Raw genomic sequence first — 27,280 nt, forward strand, 5'->3', positions numbered from 1 at the left:
GCTAAAGCAATTGATGAAGTAGCTACAGTAGACAACAGATTTTCATTTGTGATGAAACGGCCTTTTATTGGAAGAAGATGCCATTTGGAACTTTCCTAGCTAGAGAGGATAAGTCAGTGCCCGGCTTCAAAGTTTTAAAGAACAGGCTGACTCTCTTGTTAGGGGCTAATGCAGCAGGTGACTTTAAGGTGAAGCCAATGCTTATTATACCATTCCATACAATAAGGATTATGCTAAAGCTACTCTGCCTGTGCTCTATTAATGGAACAACAGAGTTAGAATGACAGCATATCTTTTTACAGTGTGGTTTACTGAATATTATAGATTGAGACCTACTGCTTAGAAAAAAGAATACTGTTCATTGACAGTGCAACTGGAGAACACCAAGAGCTTATGGAGATCTACAAGGAGATTCATATTGTTTTCATATCTGCCAATACAACATCCATTCTGCAGCCCATAGATCAAGGAGTAATTTTTAAATTTTTTTAACATAACAACATGTAAAAACATTTTTACCATATGATCATTCCATTCTTGGTATATAATCAGTAACTCATCATCATGTAGTTATATATTATCATGATCATTTCTTAGAACATTTGCATCAATTCAGAAAAAGAAATAAAAAGTAAAAGAAAGAAACTCATACATACCATATCCCTTACCCCTCCCTCTCATTGATTGCTAGCATTTCCATCTACCCAATATATTTTAGTCTTCATTTCCCCGATTTTTTTCTATACCCCTTATCACTCCCTTTCATTGATCACTAGCATTTCAATCTGCTAAATTTATTTTCACATTTGTTCCCCCTTTTATTTATTTATTTTTAATCTCTATGTTTTATTCATCTGTCTGTACAGTTAAAAGGAGCATCAGACACAAGATTTTCACAATCACACACTCACATTGCAACAGCTGTATCATTATACAGTCATCTTCAAGAAACATGGCTACTGGAACACAGCTCCACATTTTCAGGTACTTCCCTCCAGCCTCTCCAATACACCCTAACTAAAAAGGTGATATCTGTGTAATGTGTAAGTATAACCTCCAGGATATCCTCTTGACTCTGCTCAAAATCTCTCAGCCATTAATATTTTGTTTCATTTCTCTCTTCCCCCTTTTGGTCCAGAAGGCCTTCTCAATCCCTTGATACTGAGTCCCAGCTCATTCTAGGATTTCTGTGCCATGTTGCCAGGAAGGTTTACACCCCTGGGAGTCATGTCCCACGTAGGGAGGTGGAGGGCAGTGAGTTTGACAAGGAGGAATTTTGATTTTCAATTCATACTATTTAAGAAATACATTTCATAGGGCTATAGCTGTTATGGATAGTGATTCCTCTGATGGGTTTGGGCAAAGTAGTTTGAAAATGTTCTGGAACGGATTTACCATTCTATATGCCATTAAGAACACTTGTGATTCATGGGAGGTGGTCAAAATATCAACATTAACAGGAGTTTGGAAGAAGTTGATTTCAACCCTACTGGGTGACTTTGAGTGTTTCAAGCTGTAAATGGAGAAAATAACTGCAGGTATAGTGGAAATAGCAAGTGGAGTCTAAAGATAGAATGAATGAGGAGTTGCTTCTTATGGATGAGTGAAGAAAGTGGTTTCTTGAGATGGAATCTACTCCTAGTGAAGATGCTGTGAACATTGTTGAAATGGCAACAAAGGGTTTGGAAAGGCAATAAACTTAGGTGATAAAGCAGCGGCAGAGTTTGAGAGGGCTGACTCCAATTTTGAAAGAAGTAATTTTGTGGGTAAAATGCTATGAAACAGCATCACGTGCTGCAGAGAAATCTTTTGTGAAAGAAAGAGTCAATTGATGGCACGCATTTCATTGTTGTCTTATTTTAAGATGTGACCACAGCTACCACAGCCTTCAGCAACCATTATCCTCATCAGTTAACAGCCATCAGCATCGAGGCGTGACCCTCCATCAGCAAATAAATTACAACTCCCTGAAGACTCAGGTTATGGGTAGCATTTTTTAGCTATGAAGTGTTTTTTAATTAAGGTATGTATGTTGCTTTTTTAGACATAATGCTATTACACAATTAATAGACTACAGTATAGTGTAAACATAACTTTAATATGTACTGGAAAACAAAAAAATTCATGTGGTTTGCTTTATTGTGGTGGTCTGAAACTGAACCTGTAATATCTGAAGTATGCCTGTATTGTATTTTGTTTATATTCTTGTAACCTTGACTTCTAATGGATGAACAATCTTGTTTAATTAACTTGACAAGCAGTTTACTATGATTAAGAATGTATCATGTTGGGAGTAAGAAGACAAGATGGTAGCTTAGCGAGGTGTGGGATTTAGTTCCCCCTCCAGAGCAGCCAGTAAATAGTCAGGAACAGTACAGAACAACTGCTGGGGCCACATCAGTGACCAGATACGCAGCGTACCCCAATCTGGACCAGGTGGACCAGCTAGGAGCCCCCCCCAGAACCACGAGTTCCCCAAGCCATGGTAGCCGGCGACCCTCCCCCTCAGGCTTTTTTCAAGAGGAGAAAGGAAAGCGACTTTACTAGCAGCAGGAACTGAGTGCAACAGAACTCCAAATGTGGAATTAATTAACAAATTCTGACTACTAAAAACAGGCCCCCGGCTTAGCTGAACCTCAAGTAAAAGCGAGGTCGCTGGTTTTTGCCTCGGCGCAGTGGGGACAGGGCTGACAGAAAAAGAAAAAAGAAAAAAAAAAGTTTTTTTTGGATGAAAAGGTCTGGGCCCTGCAGGAAAGTAGGAGGCACATAGGACCTGGAGATACACAGAGCAACATGCCGACTTAAGCTCATGATTGGCAAACCGGAGGAACAGTGTCCTGCTCTGAGAAGGATTTTTCTTTTTCTCTTTTGTGGCTGTGTTTCTGCAGATTGATTACTCTTTGGATACAGCTGCAAGGCTTCCTGGGCTCTACTGCCCCAGGAATAGGCAAACTTGGGCTTGTTTGAGAGCTTGTCTGGAGCCTGTGCCTTCCCTAGGAGAGGGGTGGGGCCCAGCTCAGGTGGAACCCCTCCCTCAAGGAATTCAGATCCCAGGGTCTGGAAAAGTGAAGCGATTAAAGCCAGCTTACAACCTCTCCTCTGTCTGCACCATGTCCCCAGCAGGGAGAGTCCGTTGAAGTTACTGCATTACCTTATGCTGATGGGACCTGCAGGCAGGAAGCATCATATACTGGGCAGGATAGGAATAACTCAAAATCCAGAGACTTCATAGGAAAGCCTTTTAACCTGCTAGGTCTGACCCTCAGGGAAAACTGGTGCAGGTGACTGTTTCCTCCTGAGAGGAGAACAGTTTGGTCTGGGAAAATCAGACTGGGGTCTATAATACGTAAGTAGACCCTCTTAAGGGGTAGGGGAAAGGTACCATACAGGCAGGACAAGAAACAAAAAAACAAGAACTGAAAAATTCTGATCTATTAAACAAAACCTAAGCTGGAGGTCCAGAATAAGCTGAACTGAATGTCAAAGAACAGACAGACAACAAAGTCATCCAGAAAGAAAATCCTAGGAAAAAAAAAGTGAAAACAATCTCCAGGTAATTAAATGCCTAGATGCCAGCAAAAAATAAATCATACTAGGAAAATTGAAGAAACTGCCCAGTCAAAGGAACAAACCAACAATTCAAATGAGATACAGGAGTTGAAACAGTTAATTCACAGTGTTCAAACAGACATGGAAAATCCCATCAAAAATCAAATCAATGAATTGAGGGAGGATATAAAGAAGGCAAGAAATGAACAAAAAGAAGAAACAGAAAGTTTGAAAAAACAAATCACAGAACTTGTGGGAATGAAAGGCACAGTAGAAAAGGTGAAAAACAATGGAAATCTATGTCATATTTCAAGAGGCAGAAGATAGGACTAGTGAACTGGAGGACGGGACATCTGAAATCCGATAGGGAAAAGATGGGAAAATATGAGCAGGGACTCAGGGAACTGAATGACAACATGAAGCGCACGAATATACATGTTGTGGGTGTCCCAGAAGGAGAAGAGAAGAGGAAAGGACAAAAACTAATGAAGGAAATTATCACTGAAAATTTCCCAACTCTTATGAAAGACTTAAAATTATAGATCCAAGAAGCGCCGCGTACCCCAAACAGAATAGATCCAAATAGACGTAATCCCAGACACTTACTAATCAGAATGTCAGATGTCAAAGAGATAGAATCTTGAAAGCAGCAAGAGAAGAACAATCCATTACACACAAGGGAAGCCCAATAAGACTATGCGTAGATTTCTCAGCAGAAACCATGGAGGCAAGAATACAGTGGGATAATTTATTTAAGATACTAAAAGAGAACAACTGCCAACCAAGAATCCTATATCCAGCAAAACTGTCCTTCAAAAACGAGGGGGAAATTAAAACATTTGCAGCCAAAAAGTCAGTGAGAGAATCTGACCAACAGACCAGCTCTGCAAGAAATACTAAAGGGAGCCCTAGAGACAGATAAGAAAAGACAGGAGAGAGAGGTGTGCAGAAGAGTATAGAAATGAAGACTATCAGTAAACATAAAAAGAAGAAAAATTAGATGTGACATATAAAATCCAAAAGGCAAAATGGCAGAAGAATGTACTGCCCTTACAGTAATAATACTAAATGTTAATTGATTAAACTCCTCAATCAAAAGGCATAGACTGGCATAATGGATTAAAAAATAGGACCCATCTATATGTTGTCTACAGGAAATGAATCTTAGACCCAAGGATAAATATAGGTTGAAAGTGAAAGGTTGGGAAAAGATATTCCATGCAAATAACAATCAGAAAAGAGCAGGAGCAGCTATACTAATATCCAACAAATTAGACTTCGAATGTAAAACAGTTAAAAGAGAAAAAGAAGGCCACTATGTATTACTAAAAGGAAAAATTCAACAAGAAGACATAACAATCACCAATATTTGTGCATCTAGCCAGAATGCTGAAAAATACATGAGGCAAACACTGAAAACATTGAGAAGAGAAATAAACACATCTAAGTCACAAAGCATGTAACAATATGGATGGACCTTAAGGACATTATGCTGAGAGAGATTAGCCAGAAACAAAAAGACAAATACTGTGTGGTCTCACTGATATGAACTGACATTAGCGATGTGTTAGTTAGATTCAGTTGTCAACTTGGCCAGGTGAGCATACCTAGTCTTGCTGCAGACATAAGCTAATGGTATGTGAACCTCATCTGTTGCTAATTACATCTGCAGTCAGCTAGGAGGCATGTCTGCTGCAATGAGTGACGTTGGACTTAATTGGCTGGTGCTTAAATGAGAGAGCACAAGATAGCACAGCCTAAGCAGCTCGGCATTCCTCATCTAAGCACTAGCAGCTCAGCCCAGGCCTTTGGAGATACAGAAAGAAGTTACCCTGGGGAAAGTTGTTGGAACCCAGGGGCCTGGAGAGAAGACCAGCAGAGACCATCTTGTGCCTTCCATGTAAGAAAGAACCTCAGTGGAAAGTTAGCTGCCTTTCCTCTGAAGAACTAACAAAATAAATCCCCTTTTATTAAAAGCCAATATGTCTCTGGTGTGTTGCATTCCAGCAGCTAGCAAACTAGAACAGCGGATGAACTTGGAGAATTCCAGTTGATAAGAGACCATCAGGAGATAAAAATGGAGTAGATATTGGGTAATTGGAACTGAAGGGGTACAGATTGTGCAACAGCAGTGATTGTAAAAATTCAGAAACGGATAGCACAATACTACCTAACTGTAATACAATAATGTTAGAACACTGAAAAAAGCTGAATGTGAGAATGATAGAGGGAGGAGGCCTGGGGGCACAAATGAAATCAGAAGGAAAGATAGACAATAAAGACCGAGATTGTTTAATTTAGGAATGTCTAGAGTGTATAATGATGGTGACTAAATGTGAAGTTTAAAAATGTTTTTGCATGAGGAAGAACAAAGGAATGTCAATAATGCAGGGTGTTGAAAACAGATGGTAATTAATATTTTAAAACTTTGAGGTGCGTGTTAGACAAGCAAAAGTTTATTTGGTACAAAATTTATATTTCGACTAGTGCATTTCCTAATATAACTTATGTGGACAGCTTAATCGAACACCATATGTACATGGAACCTTGCATAGGGCTTGAGATCTTGTAGGTTGGTCCAGAGTGATGCCCAGAATAATCGCAGTGCTATTTGAACAGTGAATAGGGAAATATTTGCAGAGTGCCCTGGCGGTAATGGTGAGAAAGGGGAAAAACTCAACTTCCCCAAGTGGAGAATTCTTGATGTTCTCAGAGGCAGTGGGGACAGCCAAAGCAATAGGCCGAGCCTCCAATCTTGAGGTTTGTTCATATGAAACTTAATCCTGCAAAGGATAGGCTAAGCCTACTTAAAATTAGGCCTAAGAGTCACCCCCAGGAGAACCTCTTGTGTTGCTCAAATGTGGCCTCTCTCTCTCAGCCAACTTAAAAAGCAAACTCACTGTATTAGTTAGGGTTCTCTAGAGAAACAGAATCAACAGGGAACACTTGCAAATATAAAATTTATGAAAGTGTCTCACGTGACCGTAGGAACGCAGAGTCCAAAATCCACAGGGCAGGCTGCGAAGCCGATGACTCCAATGGATGGCCTGGATGAACTCCACAGGAGAGGCTCACCAGCCAAAGCAGGAATGCAACCTGTCTCCTCTGAGTCCTCCTTAAAAGGCTTCCCATGATTGGATTTAGCATCACTAATTGCAGAAGACACTCCCCTTTGGCTGATTATAAATGGAATCAGCTGTGGATGTAGCTGATGTGATCATGACCTAATCCTATGAAATGTCCTCATTGCAACAGACAGGCCAGCGCTTGCCCAATCAGATGAACAGGTACCACAACTTGGCCAAGTTGACACCTGTCCCTAACCATGACAGTCCACCCCTTGTCAACTTGGCACACACACACACACACATATATATATATATATATATGTATATATATATATATATATATATATATCACCTTAGACCATACTTAATTTCCAAATGAAAACAAATGAGCACACATTTTTTCTTTTACCTGACAATACTCAACTGTCCTGCATATAACTGGAAACACATTAAATCTCTCCAGAATAGCGTGCAAATCCTTGGGCAACATTCATTCTTAAACTTGATATCTTACAACTTAAATAGTGTAACACAAACAAAACAGCATTACAGTCCTCGTTTCTGTAACTGATCACGTGGTCGAACTTCATATTTATCACTACCTTCTTCCACTACCCATTCCATGTTCCCTTTCCCCTCAGCAAGCACTTCAGCTGGCCGTGGTTCTTTGCCTGGTGGGGTGACCCAAACCTTCATTCCTGAAGTCTCAGAGCCATTAGTGGTCCTGCCTGGATTGTGTTGTTGCAGTTTTCCATTGATTTTAATCACAGGGCATGGTAGTACTAATAGACGCCCCAGGGGATCTCCTATATTCCAAGAAAACTCTTCTTTACCTCCATTATGTAGTTGCAGTCCTACTTCCTTCTGATAGTCAGGGTCAATTACCCCAGACAGTAATGTAATCCCCTTCTTGGTGTGTTGATCCAGAGGCATAAGTAGCCCAAAGTGGCCAGGTGGCAATCTTAACTTCCAGTTCAGTGGTATCACTGTTGTTTCTCCTGGAGAAAGCACACCCCGTTTTGAAACTAAAACCTGTAGGCCAGCAGAACTCAGGGTAGCAGGGACAGGAAGCAAAAATTTTCCTAGTGGATCACTAGGAGTAATAGTGAGTGGCACCACACCCATTTCCACCCCTTGGTTCCTGGACCCATGGATCCTGGCTATGGGAGAAACAGCACCATACAGTGGACGCTGATTCAGAGCATACACAGCTTCCTGGAGAACATGACCCCAGCCTTTCAAGTTTTTGCCACCTAGTTGGCACCGTAATTGAGTTTTCAAAAGGCCATTCCACCGTTCTATCAATCCAGCAGCTTCTGGATGATGGGGAACATGGTAAGACCAGAGAATTCCATGAGCATGTGCCCATTCCCGCACTTCATTTGCTGTGAAGTGTGTTCCTTGATCCGAAGCAATGCTATGTGGAATACCATGACGATGGATAAGGCATTCTGTAAGCCCACGGATAGTAGTTTTGGCAGAAGCATTGCGTGCAGGGAAAGCAAACCCATATCCAGAGTATGTGTCTATTCCAGTTAGAACAAATCGCTGCCCCTTCCATGAAGGGAGTGGTCCAATGTAATCAACCTGCCACCATGTAGCTGGCTGGTCACCTCGGGGAATGGTGCCATATCGGGGGCTGAGTGTGGGTCTCTGCTGCTGGCAGATAGGGCACTCAGCAGTGGCTGTAGCCAGGTCAGCCTTGGTGAGTGGAAGTCCATGTTGCTGAGCCCATGCATAACCTCCATCCCTACCACCATGACCACTTTGTTCATGAGCCCATTGGGCAATAACAGGAGTTGCTGGGGAAAGACGCTGACTGGTATCCATAGAACGGGTCATCTTATCCACTTGATTATTAAAATCTTCCTCTGCTGAAGTCACCCTCTGGTGTGCATTCACATGGGACACAAATATCTTCATGTTTTTAGCCCACTCAGAAAGGTCTATCCACATACTTCTTCCCCAGACCTCTTTGTCACCAGTTTTCCAATTATGGTCTTTCCAAGTCCCTGACCATCCAGCCAAACCATTAGCAACAGCCCATGAGTCAGTATACAAACGCACCTCTGGCCAGTTTTCCTTCCAAGCAAAATGAACAACCAGGTGCACTGCTCGAAGTTCTGCCCACTGGGAGGATTTCCCCTCACCACTGTCCTTCAAGGACACCCCAGAAAGGGGTTGTAATGCTGCAGCTGTCCACTTTCAGGTGGTACCTGCATATCGTGCTGAACCATCTGTAAACCAGGCCCGAGTTTTCTCTTCCTCAGTCAATTCACTGTAAGGAACTCCCCAAGAGGCCATAGCTCTGGTCTGGGAAAGAGAAGGTAATGTGGCAGCAGGAGTGGAAACCATGGGCATCTGTGCCACTTCTTCGTGTAACTTACTTGTGCCTTCAGGACCTGCTCTGGCTCTATCTCGTATATACCATTTCCACTTTACAATAGAGTGCTGCTGTGCACGCCCAACTTTATGGCTTGGTGGGTCAGACAACACCCAACTCATGATAGGCAACTCAGGTCTCATGGTAACTTGGTGGCCCATGGTTAAGCGTTCAGTCTCTACTAAGGCCCAGTAGCAGGCCAAAAGCTGTTTCTCAAAAGGAGAGTAGTTATCTGCAGCAGATGGTAAGGCTTTGCTCCAAAATCCTAAGGGTCTGCGTTGTGATTCTCCTATAGGGGCCTGCCAAAGGCTCCAGACAGCATCTCTATTTGCCACTGACACTTCCAGCACCATTGGATCTGCTGGATCATATGGCCCAAGTGGCAGAGCAGCTTGCACAGCAGCCTGGACCTGTCGCAGAGCCTCCTCTTGTTCAGGTCCCCACTCAAAATTAGCAGCTTTTCTGGTCACTCGATAAATGGGCCGGAGTAGCACACCCAAATGAGGAATATGTTGTCGCCAAAATCCAAAAAGACCCACTAGGCGTTGTGCCTCTTTTTTGGTTGTGGGAGGGGCCAGATGCAGCAATTTATCCTTCACCTTAGAAGGGATATCTCAACATGCCCCACACCACTGGACACCTAGAAATTTTACTGAGGTGGAAGGCCCCTGTATTTTTGTTGGATTTATCTCCCATCCTCTGACACGCAAATGCCTTACCAGTAAATCTAGAGTACTTGCTACTTCTTGCTCACTAGGTCCAATCAACATAATATCATCAATATAATGGACCAGTGTGATGTCTTGTGGGAGGCAGAAACGATCAAGGTCTCTGCGAACAAGATTATGACATAGGGCTGGACAGTTGATATACCCCTGAGGTAGGACAGTGAAAGTATATTGCTGACCTTGCCAGCTGAAAGCAAACTGTTTCTGGTGGTCCTTACTAATAGCTATTGAGAAAAAAGCATTTGCCAGATCAATAGCTGCATACCAGGTACCAGGGGATGTATTGATTTGCTCAAGCAATGATACTACATCTGGAACAGCAGCTGCAATTGGAGTTACCACCTGGTTGAGTTTACGATAATCCACTGTCATCCTCCAAGACCCATCTGTTTTCTGCACAGGCCAAATAGGAGAGTTGAATGGGGATGTGGTGGGAATCACCACCCCTGCATCTTTCAAGTCCTTAAGAGTGGCAGTAATCTCTGCAATCCCTCCAGGAATACGGTATTGCTTTTGATTTACTATTTTGCTTGGTAGGGGCAGTTCTAGTGGCTTCCACTTGGCCTTTCCCACCATAATAGCCCTCACTGCACGAGTTAGAGAACCAGCATGGGGATTCTGCCAGTTGCTCAGTATGTCTATGCCAATTATACATTCCAGAACTGGGGAAATAACTACAGGATGGGTCCGGGGGCCCACTGGACCCACTGTGAGACGGACCTGAGCTAAAACTCCATTGATCACCTGGCCTCCATAAGCCCCCACTCTGACTGGTGGTCCAGAGTGACGTTTTGGGTCCCCTGGAATTAATGTCACTTCTGAACCAGTGTCTAATAATCCCCGAAATATCTGATCATTTCCTTTTCCCCAATGCACAGTTACCCTGGTAAAAGGCCGTCGGTCTCCTTGGGGAAGACTTAGAGGAAGGTTAACAGTATAAATTTGTGGCAGTGTAACAGGTTTCTCCCCCATAGGGACCTGGCCTCCCCTTCATTCAAGGGGCTCAGGGTCTGGAAACTGTTTCAAGTCTGGAAATTGGTTAAGGGGCCGTGACTCTGTGTTTTTGTAATTCAGGTTAGACTTCTGTTCCCTTGACCTAGAACTCTTTTGTTTATACAGCTCCAACAAGAATTTAGTAGGCTGCCCTTCTATTGTATTTCTAGGCACCCCATGATTTACTAGCCAATGCCACAAATCTCTGCGTGTCATATAATTTTGATGCCTCCTTTGAGTTTGTTGTCTATTATAATACCCACGTCTACCCTGTCTTTGGTGATTAAGTGCTGCCACCTGGCTTCTGCCAACTCGGGATCCTGTCATCCCCATTGTGTTTAAGGATTCCAGCTCAGTGACAGCAGTTCCTACAGTAATATCTGACCTACAGAGAAGTGCAACCACAGAGCTCTTGAGGGATGATGGTGCTAGTCTCACAAATTTATTTCTCACTGTTCTGGTAAAAGGTGCATCCTCTGGACATTCCTGGGGTGTAAGAGCAGGCTTTGCATGATAAATCCACTCTAACATCCCAATCTCTCTAAGCCTCTGGATCCCCTCATCTACATTATACCAGGGCAGTTCTGGCATTTCAACCTCAGGTAATGTTGGCCACCTTTTGATCCATGTTTCAACCAACCACCCAGACAAGCTGTTAACACCTTTTCTAACTGCTCTAGCTATAACACTGAATGCAGAATCTCTGCTTAGTGGGCCCATATCAATAAATTCAGCCTGATCCAGCCTTATATTCCTCCCACCATTATCCCACACTCTTAAAATCCATTGCCACACATATTCCCCTGATTTCTGTCTATATAAATTGGAAAACTCACACAGTTCTTTTGGAGTATAACGTACCTCCTCATGTGTGATACTTTGTACCTCACCTTTAGGGGCCTGTTGGGACTTTAGTCTAGTTATAGGTCTAGAAGAAATGAGGGGTGGTGGGGGTGGGTCATGAAAAGAATTAGAAATATCTTCCAAGCCATTTGCTTCAGGGCTTTCATTTGCAGTTTCATCTGGTGAAACAGGATTAATAACTCTAGGGCTAATCCCTTCAGGAGGAGGTTGGGTGGCCAATTCCTCAAGGCAGGGTGGAGGTGGGGCGGCTATGTCCTCAGGGCAGACTATTACAGGGTTATCTAAAGAAGGCTCAGCATGGTCTAGGGTTTCAACCTCACCCCCAACATCATTATCAATCCATATGTCACCATCCCATTTTTCAGGGTCCCACTCCTTTCCAATCAATGCCCTCACTTTAACGGCAGACACCACGCAAAACTGAGATTTCAGTTTACGTTGTAAAGTTGCTACTCTAACAATAAGATTCTGAGTCTGATTTTCAGAGATCTCAAGTCTACGGCTACAGGAAATAAAATTTTCCTTCAGGATACTCATAGAAACCTCTACATCTTTCAGACGGCACTTAAGCTTCTTGTTTGAAGCCTTAAGCCCATCCCTTTCACCCTTTAATGTAGACAGTGTATCTAACAACAACCAACCAACATCTCTGTAACTCTTATTCCTACAAAACTCTGTAAAGGTGTCAAAAACATTATCCCCCAGAGTCTGGCTTCGTACAAGCGAAGCATTAGGAGAATCGAATGATGATATTTTGACTATCTCCTTTGCCAACTCAGTCCACGGATTGGGAGCGTCATTCTGATTACAGGAATCAGAGTCCTTAGTGTCTCTGAGCCCAGTCAGAGTAGAAAACCATTCATAAAAACCCATTTTTAAGATTCTGTTCCTTAAGAACCACTCCCGGTACCAAGATGTATTAGTTAGGGTTCTCTAGAGAAACAGAATCAACAGGGAACACTTGCAAATATAAAATTTATGAAAGTGTCTCACGTGACCGTAGGAACGCAGAGTCCAAAATCCACAGGGCAGGCTGTGAAGCCGATGACTCCAATGGATGGCCTGGATGAACTCCACAGGAGAGGCTCACCAGCCAAAGCAGGAATGCAACCTGTCTCCTCTGAGTCCTCCTTAAAAGGCTTCCCATGATTGGATTTAGCATCACTAATTGCAGAAGACACTCCCCTTTGGCTGATTATAAATGGATTCAGCTGTGGATGTAGCTGACGTGATCATGACCTAATCCTATGAAATGTCCTCATTGCAACAGACAGGTCAGCGCTTGCCCAATCAGATGAACAGGTACCACAACTTGGCCAAGTTGACACCTGTCCCTAACCATGACACTCACTGTCCTCCCCCTCTCCACGTGGGACATTACTCCTGGGAGTATGGACCTTCCTGGCAACGAGGGAAAGAAATCCTAGAATGAGCTGAAACTCTGCATCAAGAAATTGAGAAAAGCTTCTTGCCCAAAAGGGGGAAGAGTGAAATGAGACAAAATAAAATGTCAGTGGCTGAGAGTTTCCAAACGGAGTCAAGAGGTTATCCTGGAGGTTATTCTTAATATCGGCTGTTTAGTTAAGGTGTAATGGAGAGATTGAAGGAAACTGCCTGAAAATGTGGAGCTGTGCTCAGGTGGCCATGTTTCTTGAAGATAATGGTATGATGATATGGGTGTTGCAGTGTGACTGTGTGGGTGTCTGGGCCTTGTGTCTGATGCTCCTTTTGAATACCTTTACTTGTCAGTGGACAAGTAAAACATGAATTAAAAATAAATAAATAATAGGGAGAACAAATGTTAAAATAAATTCAGTCGATTGAAATCTTGGTGATTGGTGAAGGGGAGGGTTAAGGGGTATGGTATGTATGAATTTTTTTCTGTTTATTGCTTTTTCTGAATTGATGCAGATGTTCTAAGAAATGATGATGATAAATATACAGCTATGTGATGACAGTGTGAGTTATTGATTTTATAACAAGAACGGAATGATCATATGATAAGAATGTGTTTGTATGTGGTTATGTATCATAAATAAAAAATAAAAAAATAAAAAGAAAGAATTTATCATGTTGGTATTCTGGAAATATGGACGAATAGTCTAGCTCAAGCTTAGCCCTGCTGCATGGAAAAGTTAGAGAAGGGACAGGAGATTGACTGAGGTAACAGTTCAGGAGTGGGGCTGACCTGCAAGAGCCTTCTGCACTACGTGCAGCAGCCCTGGTTGCAAAGGCTGAAGAACTGAGAGGCAGAAAGCTGGAGCCTCCTGTGGAACCATAGAGTCCATGTGAATGCACGAACAGGAGCCTGAGCCTAGAAAGTAAGCCAGGCCACGTTTCTTGGACACTCTGCCCTCATCAGCGCAGTCCTGTGACTGGTGACTCACCCCACACCCCACGCACCTGAACCCCATCATCCACTCCCATTTTCTGTGCTCCAGGGGTTCCCCCCCCCACAAGCCCCCAGTGCATGTACCTGTCCCCAACCCCCACTCCAAGTGCAGCCCAACCCACCTCTCCTGCAACCCTCCTAAGCACTACCTCCCTGTCCCTGTTCCCTACAGGCTGTTGCCAGCACATAAAGGCTGCGGGCACTAACCTCCATATCTAGGCTACCCTGATCCCGCCCCTGCCCCCCCATGCCCATAGTGTCACACAGCCTCACTTTGCCCTGCCTGAGCTCTGCACATCTGTTTATGGCACTCCCAGGCCCACACATGCGCATGGGCCCCCAATCACATCATTCAAGTCTGAGAACTGCACTTTACAGCAGTCCTAGAACCGCACATGCGCAGGGCACTCAAGCACACTTCCCAGCTCTGAGAAAGTGCTGGTGGCACTGCTGGTTCACTTCTGGCCCCAGTCCACAAATGCATAATGCTGACCTGCTACCACAGCTCTGTGCATGCACACAAAGGGCCCCATGCCTTAGACCAGCATACACCACAGTTACGCCCCTCAGACCAGTGCATCCACACAGCTACATCCTCCCTGGCCACTAGGTGCCCACGTTCACAAGTATCAGCTTAACATCCCCAACCTGTGCCTATACGTGTGTTGAAACAAATCTCTGCCCTGAGTGCTTACCCGTGCCCTGCTCCCTGCTGTACAACCATCTCACAAACGCAAAGTCTTAGATTACTGAAAGAAATCAACCCCCAAAGTAAATCAGTCAGGATATTTACATGTGATGAAGCCAGCAGAAGATCGCTAAGCATATCACAATGCAGACAGATATAGCCCTGCCTAATTACCAAATTAAAACACCAGAGGAGAAGCAGACACTGAAACAACTAATCAGAGATATTCATACAACTCTACTTAATAAAATAAGTGGGATGGCAAATGACATAAAAGAGATCAAGAAAACAGTAGAAGAGCATAAAGAGGAATTTGAAAGAATAAATAGAAAAATAGTGGATATCATTCAAGTTAAAGACACTATTGACCAAATAAAAAACACACTAGAGGCACACGACACCAGATTTGAAGAGTCAGAAGTAAGAATACGTGATACAGAGGACAGGATAATTGACTTGTAAGACTCAAAACAGCAAATGGCAAAAAAAAAAATGGAAAAATTTAACGGAAACTCAGGGAAATGATAGACAATACAAAGCATGCAAATTTAAGAATCATTGATGTCCCAGAAGTAGAAGAGAGGAGTAATAGACTAGGAAGAGTAGTTGAGAATATAATGGGGAAAGATTTCCCAACCCTCATAAAGGACATACATATGCCAGCCAAAGAAGAGCAAAGAACTCCAAACAGAATAAATCCAAATAGGCCTTCCCTAAGGCACATACTAATCAGTCTGTCAAATGTTAAAGAGAAGCAGAAACTCCTGAAAGCGGCAAGAGAAAAACAATCTACCACATACAAGGGAAATCAAATAAGACTGAGTTCAGACTACACAACTAGGACCCTGGAGGTGAGAAGTCAGTGGTATGATATATTCAAGATCCTGAAGGAAAAAGACTTCCAGCCAAGAATTCTGTACCAGCCAAGACTTCTGTACCAGCCAAGTTGTCCTTCCCTCAATTAAAAAAATTGAGGGAGATATTAAAGTTTTCACACACAAAAAAGTCCTAAAAGAATTTTTCAACGAGACTGGCCCTACAATAAATACTGAAAGGAGTTCTGCCAGCTGAAAAAAGACAGGAGAGGGAGGTCTGGAAGAGGTCACAGAATTGAAGAGTGGCACTAAGGGAAATTTAAAGAATACAAAGAGAAAGAGGGTAAAGAATATATAGATCTGACAAAATAAAAAAGATTGTGAAATCAAGAAATGCATTTTCAGTAATAACTTTGAATGTTAACGGACTAAATTTACCAATTAAAAGATACAGATTGGCAGAATGGATTAAGAAACATAATACAGCTATATGCTGCTTACAAGAGACTCATCTGAGATGTAAGGATACAAATGGATTTAAAGTGAAAGGATGGATAAAGATATTTCATGCAAGTTGTAACCAGAGGAAAGAAGGAGTAGCTATACTAATATCGGACAAAATAGATTTTAAATGTAAAGGCATCATAAGAGACAAAGAAGGAGACTATATACTAATTAAAGGGTCAGTTCACCAAGAAGATAATAAGAATCATAAATGTTGATGCTCCCAATCAAGGAGCTCCAAGGTACATGAGAAACATTGGCAAAACTGAAGGGAGTGATAGATGTTTCAACAATAATAGTAGGAGACTTCAATACACTGCTCTCCTCTATAGATAGAAAAACCAGACAGAAGATTAACAAGGAAATAGAGAAGTGAAATAACTTGATAAATGAATTAGACCTAACAGACATATATAGGTCATTGCACCCTAAAGCACAAGATTATACCTTCTCTAGTGCTCAAGGAACATTCTCCAGGATAGAACATATGCTGAGTCACAAAACAGGTCTTTATGAATTTAAAACATGAAATTATTCAAAGCTCCTCCTCTGATCACAATGGGATGAAGCTGGATCTCAGTAACCTCTTTTAGTCTGCAGTATTTTAGAGCAGCTAGAAGTAAAAACCTAAAATTGTGAAATTGTAACCCATATCTAACTCTGAAATATGTTCTATAACTAATTACGGAGCTGTGCTTTGAAATTTATAGCTTTTTTGTACATGTGCTATTTTTCACCAAAAAAAAAAAAAGAAAATCAATTGTGATGATAAAAAAAAATTTAAGCCCTCTAGCCTCCTATATTCTGGAGCAGCTGGAAGGAGAAATGTGAGAGGATCGTATGTTAGCCCATGACAAATTCTGGGATCTGTCCTGTAACTACTTGTTGAAGACTGTTTTGAAAAGTATTGCTTTTTCTTCTTTGCTTTGTATATATGTTTCACAATTGAAAAAGTTAAAAAAAAAAAAAAAGAATATATCATGTTATTGTGGTTATGTTTTTTTAAAAAGAGCCCTTGTCAGATATACACACTGAAATATTAATAGATGAATTGATAGAATAACTGGGATTTGCTTCCAAATTAGTGAGAGTGGGGGAGAAGGGTAGAGAAACAAAATTGACCATGAATTGATGATTGTTCTTAGGTGGGTGATGAATATATGGTATCATTTTCTCTACTTTTAAGAAAGTTTGAAATTTTCTGTAATATAATTTTAAGAAAAAAGATATGCCATTTATTTGGTTGTTAAAATGTATGAGTGTTTAGGGCAGAGCACAGTGGCTCAGCCGATGGAGTTCTTGCCTGCCTTGCCGAGGTCCTGGGTTTGATTTCCAGTGCCTGCCCGTGTAAAAAAAAAAAAAGTATGAGTGTTTAAAAGTACAAATTTTCTACTCTTCCTAATTATGAGGCTAGTAAGCTCTTCCACTTACTAGCCTCATAATTTTAAGCACATGTTACCTCTCTGAGCCTCCGTTTCTTTTTCTATAAAATGGGCATAATAACACCTGTCTCACAGGGCTGTAATTAGGATGAATGATGATATAAAGCTCTTAACGTAGTACCAGATATGTGATTATGTGCTTGTAGTTCCTGAAATTCTTGGACAAATAGATAAACCTTTCTGCTATGTCAGTTGTAATGGAAATGATAGGGTGGTAGTTAAAAATGTAATAAATCCTTGTTGCTTCTGTCTAGTATAGTCATGTTCACTCCATTTTGGCAAGTTTTGCATTCATTTTGCTTTGTCATTCTGCCTTCAGGAGACTGTACAAGGGTTTGACATCTAGAAGAGTATCTGGAAGGAGAGATGTATGTGAATGCTGAGGTTTCTGTTTCTCCTGCTTTCACCCCACCCCGAATGCTGTCTGAAGCATTTTGCTGAAGTCTTGCAGAGTGCTTTGGACATTTGTCCCAGAGCATTCAGGTCTCTGATTTACCTTTGGCTAAAGGATAGGTTTATTTGTTCTTGCACAGTTAGGACTGACTCTGGAGAGTTGCAGACCAGTTATCCTTGAGCTTGAATGTTTTCACTTCTGGAGCCTCAGCTCAGTGGTTTTGTTAATATTGGGTTATTTTCATTGAATTGAATCAAATAAAATTGAATGAGTGGTTAGAATGTGTGGCCTTCTTGGTCCTTTCTAGCTTTGGGATTTCTGTGTCTGATTTGTACAGTGAGATCTAGTTTACAAAGTCAGTTGTATACATTATCTCATTTGTTGTGGTGAGATATCTTAAAAGTGGAGGTGGGGATTAGGTGAAGCTTTCTGCAGATATTGCTAACAAATGGTAATATTTTTTTAAATATTTGATTCTTTCTGATTATACATTTAAACATGATCATTGTTAGAAATTTAAAATATAGAAAAGTGTAAAGGAAAAAATTATCACCCACAGTCCTGCTGGTACTAACTAACCTTTTAATATTTGGGTGAATTTCTTTCGTCTTTTTTTGGTAGAGTTTGGAGGGCGGGTGGTCAATGAGCCGGTGGCAATCAGACCTGGGTCTCCTGTGTGGCAGGCAAGCATTCTATTTCTTTCAGTCTTTTATAAATAAATAGATAAATAAAAATGTAAGTATATAGATTGTAAGTATTCCTTACAAACTTTAATCTTACTGTATATAGTTTGAATTCTGCTCTTCATATTTAATATTATATTATGATTTCTTTTCATATTAGGAGAAAGTAATGTGAAAATGGCTTTCATAGCAGATCATGTTCAAATCCTAGTTTATTACTTATACGCTGCATGGCCTTTGGTCATCATTTCACCTCTGATATTTTTCCTTCATTCCTATTATGAAAATACTACTGGTAATGCACTGATCTGAATGAGGATTAAAGAGCCTAAGTAAAGCACTTGGCACATAACCTAGTAGTTGATAAGTCCTGAAGCCTGGAAGTTGGTAGTGTTATTATTATTTAAAATATTCTTCAAAAATGTGTTTTAAATGACTTCACATTATTTTTTAAAAATACTTTTATTGATAAATCTTTTTACATATACATAGTCCATACATGGTGTACAATTAGTGGCTCACAGTATCATCACATAGTTGTGATTTTGTCACTATGATCATTATTTAGAACATTTGCATCACTCCAGAAAAAAAAGAGAAAAAAAAAGAAAAAACTCATACATGACCACTAGTTTTTCCATTTACCCAATTTATTTACCCTTTCACCCCCCCATTATTTATTTATTTTTTATCCATATATTTTTTGCTCATCTGTCCATACCCTAGATAAAAGGAACATCAGACACAACGTTTTCATAATCACACAATCACATTGTAAAAGTTATATCTTTATAGAGTTGTCTTCAAGAATCAAGGCTACTGTAACATAGCTCAACAGTTTTAGGTACTTTCCCCTAGCCACTCCAGTAAACTAAAATGGTTTATCTATATAATGTATAATAATAACTTCCAGGATAAACTTTCAACTCTGTTTGAAATCCCTCAGCCACTGAAATTTTATTTTGTTTCATTTCTGTCTTGCCCCTTCCAGTCAGGAAGGTCTGCTCAGTCCCTTGATGCCAGATCCTGACTCGTGCAGAATTTCTGTCCCATGTTGCCAGGGAGGTTTATACCCCTGGGAGTCATGTTCCACGTTAGTGGGGGGAGGGCAGTGAGTTCACCTGCCAAGTTGGCTTAGGGAGAGAGACTACATATGAGCAACAGAAGAGATTCTCTTATGCATAATTTTAAGTAGACTTAGCCTAACCTTTGCAGGAATAGGTTTCATAGGGGTAAACCCCAAGATCTAGGGTTTGGCCTATTGATTTGGTTGTTCCCACTGCTTGCAAGAATATAAGAAATTCTCCAAATGGAGAAGTTCCATATTTCCTCCTTTCTCCCCAGTCCCCCAAGGGGACCTTGCAAATAATTCTTTATTCACTGCCCAAATTACTCAAGGGTATATTGGGTCATCACACTAACCTGGGCAAACCAACCAAATCTCATGCCATATTCAAGATTCCAGGTTCTTATGGTTTCCGGCTAAACTGACTTAAATGACTTCACATTATTAAATTTAAAAATATTATAAAGATGAGAAAAAGCAATAAAGAAATTTACTGCTTATATGAAAAAAATAAAAAGAATTGCTATAAGCTTGCAAGTGTAACATTCCTCCATAAAAATCTAGAAAACATATTGTGATGGACCAAATGATTATAAAATGTTCTTAGCAGACTTCCATTCTGCTACAAAGCATCTAAATGTTGGCTACATTAGAATAAGCATACTTTTTAAATGTAAACTTTATTTAATTAAAATATATATAACCAGTGTTACTCATTGTAAGAGCACAGCTCATTCAAGTTCCCCCATTATAAGCACACTTCTGTAACTAGCACCTCCACAAACCCCTAAGCACCTCTCTTCCAAGTGCCTGGAAAGTCCCTCCCTTCCAAACGTAATTACCATTCTGACCACTGTCACCATAGATTATTTTCCTCTGTGCTTGACTTTCACATACCTATGGTAAATATGGCTTCACTCAGTGTTATGTTTGTGAGATTCACCCATGTTGTTCCATGTGGTGGAAATGTGTTCATTCTCTTTCTTTCTCCCTCTGCAGCCCTTCTTGGGCTGTGGTTTTGCCAGAGAATTAAGCCCTAATGTTCTAAGGCTTCCATTGTATGTAGTTGAATTAACTTCTCTTCTGTATATCTAGGATGATAGTGGCTGTGTACCATCCTTGAGAGAATTGAGAAAATCATCACTCAGTTCATTTTTGGTTGTGCTTAATTTTTTCACAGACTCCTGAGAAAACCTGAGCCTTAGCCTTTCTTATTCTTACTGTCCCATCTAGCAGCTCTCCAATGCGTTCTAACAGATAGCTTCTATTATCTTATCTGGCTCTTCTAGTTGTTCTTTGTAGAAGTGTTTGATTGCAGGAATCTACTCTATCCTCTGGGATGTGGAAGTATAACAAAGGGTTTTCATTCATATAGTTGAGCGTCTAAGAAAATAAGGGAAATCCCCAGGAGTAAAAAAAAAGGGTGATGGTGGTGGTGAAGGAGCTGAAACCCCAGAAGTAAAAGAATGCCAAAGCCAGGTCTGCCCTGAAGCATTGCAGAAATGAGGACCCTAGAACCTTGGATTTTTACCAGCTGCTGAGGGGTATCCAGGAATCAAGGTCTTAGGCCCAAGCAGTGAGGGAAGTTGGAACTAAGTTTCTGTTTTCTTCAGCCCATAAATTTAGGATTCTCAAAAAGATGTATTCATTGGTTGAAAGACTAGGCTAGGAGTTAAAATCCTCCTAATGGCAATAAAATATGTGTTTTATAGCTATGGGGGTGGGTCGAATGTGTAATGTGTGATGTTTCTGCTGAAGATCAGAAGCCTTTGGTGTTTGAATTTACATTACATTTGATGCCCAGCAAATCCTAAATTTAGAAAATAGTTTCCACTTACACAAAGAAATAAAATATTATGAAACTTAGCAGAAACAGCAAAGAGCAGCGTTACACCCTCAGAGCACCTCAATATGTGCTAAAATCGCTGTATTTAAAATTTAAGGAAACAAAGGATGGAATTTTTAAATATAAGCGAGAAGCGAACATGGAAAAATGCACAGGTTTGAGGAAGAACCAAATACACATTTTAGATAAGTATTTAACATAGTGCTTGACAGTTTGAAGTTACTTGATAACTGTTAGCTTGTTACAAACTTTTTGAAGATGTTCTAATCTCGGTAAATAATTGCCAACATTAAACTCAGTGATTTTACATAATCTAAAGTGTCTTTGTTTAATTTAAGTTTTATAAAGATTTATTTATTCATTGTTCCATTGGCCTTAAAATGTGTAGAATTAGTTGAGGTTGAGATTGCGATTACGACTTTAAAACAGTTTCGAGCAGATAGAATAGGTATATTCACATGTGGTGTGGTTTTAGCAAACTTTAGAATTGTCCCATAACTGTAAGATCCTGTCTCTACCTGACTAGGTCCTGGGATTCTGTTTGCATAAGACTTTGTTTCCTGAAAACCCACCTATACTACATCATTTTTAGGTGCAAATGGACCTTTTTTAATGTTTAATTATAGATTAGAAGATTAATGTGCAGATAATTGCTCTTCATCCTGAAAAACCCTTCAGTCAGGTACATACAAACTGATGAAAACAGCGTTTATACAAATGAGTGTATTCTTGGAGTAGATTTGGCCAATCTCTTCCTTCCATCTCATGCGCGTTTTGAGCGTGTGCTGGATGCCAGGCAGTATACTGAACACAAAGGATGCAAGGCTGACTAAAAGATGTTTCTTCCTCCTGGAATTCACGTTCCAGCTGACCACTGAGTTCAGGTTTGTTTCTAGGACCTATACAAATGCATTGGAATGAATTGAATCAATTTTGTGTTTCCTTCTGCAAAACTGTTTAAATCTAATGAATTTCTGATGAGTTTTCTTGAGCTTTTGGTGAAAGATAAGGTACCGGTTATGTACATTATTATTATTATTATTATTTATTTTTTCGTATCCTGTGTGGTGGGGGTCACATTTTATTCTTTTTCCATGTGAGTATCCCGTTATTGTGGCACCATTTGTTGATTTAGGGGTGGGGGGGGTGCATGGGCTGGGAATCAAACCGAGGTCTCCCACATGGCAGGTGAGAATTCTACCACTGAACTACTCTTGCATCCTGCACAGTTATGTATATGATTGTGCATATGGAGACGTTGGCCTGCTAGCAGGAAACTCATTTTTCAAACAAATATGGTAAATAATCAAAAGTTAACTTTTGCATATTACTAATGACTTACTGCAAATCTTTTTAGGATGATGTGAGGCATAAGGTTCATCTGAACACCTTTGGATTCTTCAAGGATGGATACATGATGGTTAATGTCAGTAGCCTCTCAGTAAATGAGCCTGAAGGAGCCACAGGCAAAGATGCAACTGTAAGTGTCTTTTAAGATCAAGGGGCTTACCCTTTTCTGTTGGTTGAGGAAATCTCCACACACACAAACTCCCCATATTTTAATAATAAGTGTCAGAATATAGAGAAAACTAAAATTCAGTCTCAAGTTGTATATTTAAGGCATCAGGTAATTTTACTTTTAAGGCTTAACTTGCAATTCTTGAATAATTCTAGTAATTAGTGATTTTACTAATACAAGCAGGTATTGCCTTGAAAAATGAATGCTAAGAAAACCAAGAGGTGTCAAATGGTGCAACCACTGTGGAAGGCAGTTTGGCAGTTCCTCAAAAAGCTGAATATAGAATTGCCATACGACCCAGCAATACCATTGCTGGGTATCTACTCAAAGGAATTAAGGGCAAAAACTCAAACGGACATTTGCACACCAATGTTTATAGCAGCGTTATTTACAATTGCAAAGAGATGGAAACAGCCAAAATGTCCATCAACAGACGAGTGGCTAAACAAACTGTGGTATATACATACGATGAAATATTATGCAGCTTTAAGGCAGGATAAACTTATGAAGCATGTAATAACATGGATGGACCTAGAGAACATTATGCTGAGTGAGTCTAGCCAAAAACTAAAAGACAAATACTGTATGGTCCCAATGATGTGAATTGACACTCGAGAATAAACTTGGAATATGTCATTGGTAACAGAGTTCAGCAGGAGTTAGAAACAGGGCAAGATAATGGGTAATTGGAGCTGATGGGATACAGACTGTGCAATAGGACTAGATACAAAAACTCAAAAATGGACAGCACAATAATACCTACTTGTAAAGTAATCATGTTAAAACACTGAATGAAGCTGCATCCGAGCTATAGGTTTTTGTTTTGTTTTGTTTTGTTTTGTTTTGTTCTTACTATTATTACTTTTAGTTTTTTTCTCTATATTAACATTCTGTATCTTTTTCGGTTATATTGCTAGTTCTTCTAAACCGATGCAAATGTACTAAGAAATGATGATCATGCATCTATGTGATGATGTTAAGAATTACTGATTGCATATGTAGAATGGTATGATTTCTAAAAAAAACAATGGACAGCACAATACTACCTAATTGTAATGTAATTATGTTAAAACACTGAATGAAGCTGCATCTGAGCTATAGTATTTTTTTCTTATATATTTTTGTATTTTTTATTTTTATTTTTATTTTTTCTCTATATTATCATTTTATTTCTTTTTCTGTTGTCTTGCTATTTCTTTTTCTAAATCGATGCATATGTACTAAGAAATGATGATCATACATCTATGTGATGATATTAAGAATTACTGATTGCATATGTAGAATGGAATGATTTCTAAATGTTGTGTTAGTTAATTTTTTTTAATTAATAAAAAAAAAATTAAAGGGCAGCTTGAAAATGTAGAGCTGTGTTCCAGTATCCATGTTTCTTGATGATGGTTGTATGATGATGTAGCTTTCACAGTGTGACTGTGTGATTGTGGACTTGTGTCTGATACTCCTTTTATCTACCCTGTCAACAGACGAGTAGAACATATGGAATAAAAATAGATAATAGGGGGAACAAATGTTAAAGTAAATTTAGTTTGAAGTGCTGGTGATCAATGAAAGGGAAGGGTGGGGAGTATGGTATGTATAATTTTTTTTCTGTTTTCGTTTTATTCCTTTTTCTGTTGTCTTTTTATTTCTTTTCCTGAATTGGTGTGGATGTTCTAGGAGATGATCATGATGATGAATATACAACTGTGTGATGATACTGTGAATTACTGATTATATGTGTAGAACGGAATGATCACATGTTAAGAATGTTTGTATTTCTTGTCATTTTTTAAAAAAAATTTAAAAATTAGTAAAAAAAATTGAAAAACAAAAAAAACCAAGAGGAAGCTAGACCAAAAGAATCACCTTCTTTCTTACTCTTTGAGTGAGAAAGGTATGGCTAGCAGGGCATTGTATGAATATTTACCTATTCTCTTTTTACCCCCTCTTAGATTGGATTCAGTCTAGACCGTACAAAAAATGATGGATTTTCTTCTTATCTGGTAAGTATTATGCGCATAACTTGATCAGTTTAGCCCAAGAAGAACACCTTGTTTTTTTCAGTGCATTTTCTTGAGGTGGTGCCTGCTTTGACCGCCACGTGTTTCTGAGCACTCAGTTTCATTTACTGTTTGGAATGGAGATCATACAACTTACTTGCATTGTTTCTGAAAACTGTTTTCTTGCTTTAATGTGAATGAATAACATTTTATACAATTGGTTCTTCTCTTCTCAGGACGAAGATGTGCATTACTGTGTTTTAAAGAAACAGTCTATTTCTGTCACCCTTTTAATCCTAGATATCTCCAGAAGTGAGTAAGTAATTTTAATATTCCTCCAGTTCGATACTAGAGTAGAATTAGGAGGAATTTATTAGTTAAGCTGATATTTATTGTGCTGTGTACTAGAGTTGAAAAACAGGATGAGGGAGAAGAGGTCCTATCCTTGAGGAACTTATAAATTAGTAGGGGAGACAGAAGACCAGTACAAATGAGCACAGCAAAGTACAGAAGTAGTAAGGGAAGAGAGGGTTTCAGATAAGTGTTGGACCAGGCCAGTCTTTTAATGAATAGGCTTTTACCAGATGAAAAGAAAGGGAAGGACATTCCAGGCAGAGGGAAGAGTATATACTAAGGCAGAGTGGCATGGAATAGCACCGTGTTCAATAAACTGATAGAGAATAAAGTTGGAGGGGAACGTGGAAAGAAACAAGATTGGTTCCAAATAGTTGGACGATTTTGTATGCCAATCCAAGAAAGTTGGGCTATTTTGGTAGTTTGGGAACCTGATGACCCTGGCCTGAGTCTGGCCCTCAGCTCTAGTATAATCATTAAGGGTGTAGGCTCTAGTGCCAGGTTGCATTTGAAAACTCCTTCTGCCATACACCAGCTGTAGGACTTGGAGCCTTAGCACCTATCTCATAAAATTGTTCTAAGAATTTGTGATAATTCAGTCTTTTTAAAATATTGAACTTAAATGACTTAGAAGGGGCTTTATATTCTCAAGTTCAGCATATTTCTACCTGGCCACTTCGCAGGTCCCCTGTATGTAGTTTATTTTGAGTTCTTGAAGAATTTTATACCAGACATGGTATACTTAGACTTACTTTTCAGGTTAGACCACTAGTAGCCCAGGAATAGATAGACCTGAGATTAATAAGATTGGAGGTAGGAAGACTGATTAGGAAATTTCTAAATATATACATATATATGTGTTCTTTTTTTTTTTTTTTTACTTTTTTGCTTTTTTCTTGGTCTTTTGAATAAATATATATATTTTTAAAACGTTTTCACAAAACCATTGTATAACATAACTAAATACTCTCCTTGATAATCTCTGTTTTCATTCAAGAAAATTAATGGCAGTCTCTTATATGAATTTGGCTGCTTTGGGGAGCAAACCTTAAACAACTTCGCTGAGACTGGTTTAAACAGTAAAAACATTGTATGTCTCACCTCACTCAAATACCAGAGTTAAGGCAGGTAGGCGAGAGTCAGATCTGCAGTGGCTTAATGATTTTAGGAACTCAGGTCCTTTTCATTTCTCTACTCTGTCATCCTCAATGTTAGCTTCATCTTCAGGTTGGTTTCCCTACTCTCACCAAATGGCTCTAGTTAATTGTGTACATCCAAGCCAAGGGAAAGAGAGGAAAGTCCCAGTCAAGGAGTAAAAATGCTTCATTCAGCTTGAATGTGACAGCTTAGCTCACGTTTTACTTGGTGTTAGAACCATCACTGGCCTCTCTGCAGGCAGGATGGGTACATTAGCAAAATTAGGGTAGCCCAGCAAGAAAGGAGAAGGTTGGAGATGGATATTAGGCAGGCAACTAACACAGGTATTTTTTTCACTTCTTGTTCCTTTTCTCTTGTGCAACAATTTATTGAACATATTAAAGGTACTTGGGGGAAAATATACAGCAGAATAATGTGGTTGCTAAGAGCTTAGGTTTTAGAGTGAAAATGTCTGGGTGCTAACCCTGCCACTTACTACCTGAATGTGTCCTTGGGCAAATTATTTAACCTTTCTGAGATTCATTTTCAGCATCTATAAAATGTGGATAATAGAATCTACATGACAATATTAAGACTGCATAAAATTGTGTATTTAGAGCTTTATCCAATGACTAGCACATAGCACTGAATAAATTACCAGAAGCAATGCATTGAACGTTTCTCCTTCTATTTTATTTGAATGTAGATTACGAATAAAGTCTCCACCAGAAGCTGGTACCCAGTTACCAAAGATCATCTTCAGCAAGGATGAGAAAATCCTTGGACCCAGCCAGGAGCTTGGTGTTGATTCTGTTTCAGCAGGCAACCAGACTCAGAGAAAAGAAGGTGAACTGTAAA

General features: G+C 39.9%; 1 protein-coding gene across 2 annotated transcripts in view; it reads left to right on the top strand.

Moving 5' to 3' along the window:
• The window catches only part of GPR107 (G protein-coupled receptor 107), a 141,523-nt gene that overhangs the window by 15,047 nt on the left and 99,196 nt on the right, over nt 1-27,280 (top strand). For both annotated transcript variants that reach the window (XM_077147116.1, XM_077147117.1), the window contains exons 2-5: nt 22,773-22,895; nt 24,884-24,934; nt 25,168-25,247; nt 27,129-27,268. In XM_077147116.1, the coding sequence (XP_077003231.1) occupies nt 22,773-22,895; nt 24,884-24,934; nt 25,168-25,247; nt 27,129-27,268 (394 nt within the window). The remainder of the gene's footprint in view (nt 1-22,772; nt 22,896-24,883; nt 24,935-25,167; nt 25,248-27,128; nt 27,269-27,280) is intronic.

The sequence above is a fragment of the Tamandua tetradactyla genome, chromosome 2 (genome assembly GCF_023851605.1).
Source record: "Tamandua tetradactyla isolate mTamTet1 chromosome 2, mTamTet1.pri, whole genome shotgun sequence".
Classification (NCBI taxonomy): domain Eukaryota; kingdom Metazoa; phylum Chordata; class Mammalia; order Pilosa; family Myrmecophagidae; genus Tamandua; species Tamandua tetradactyla.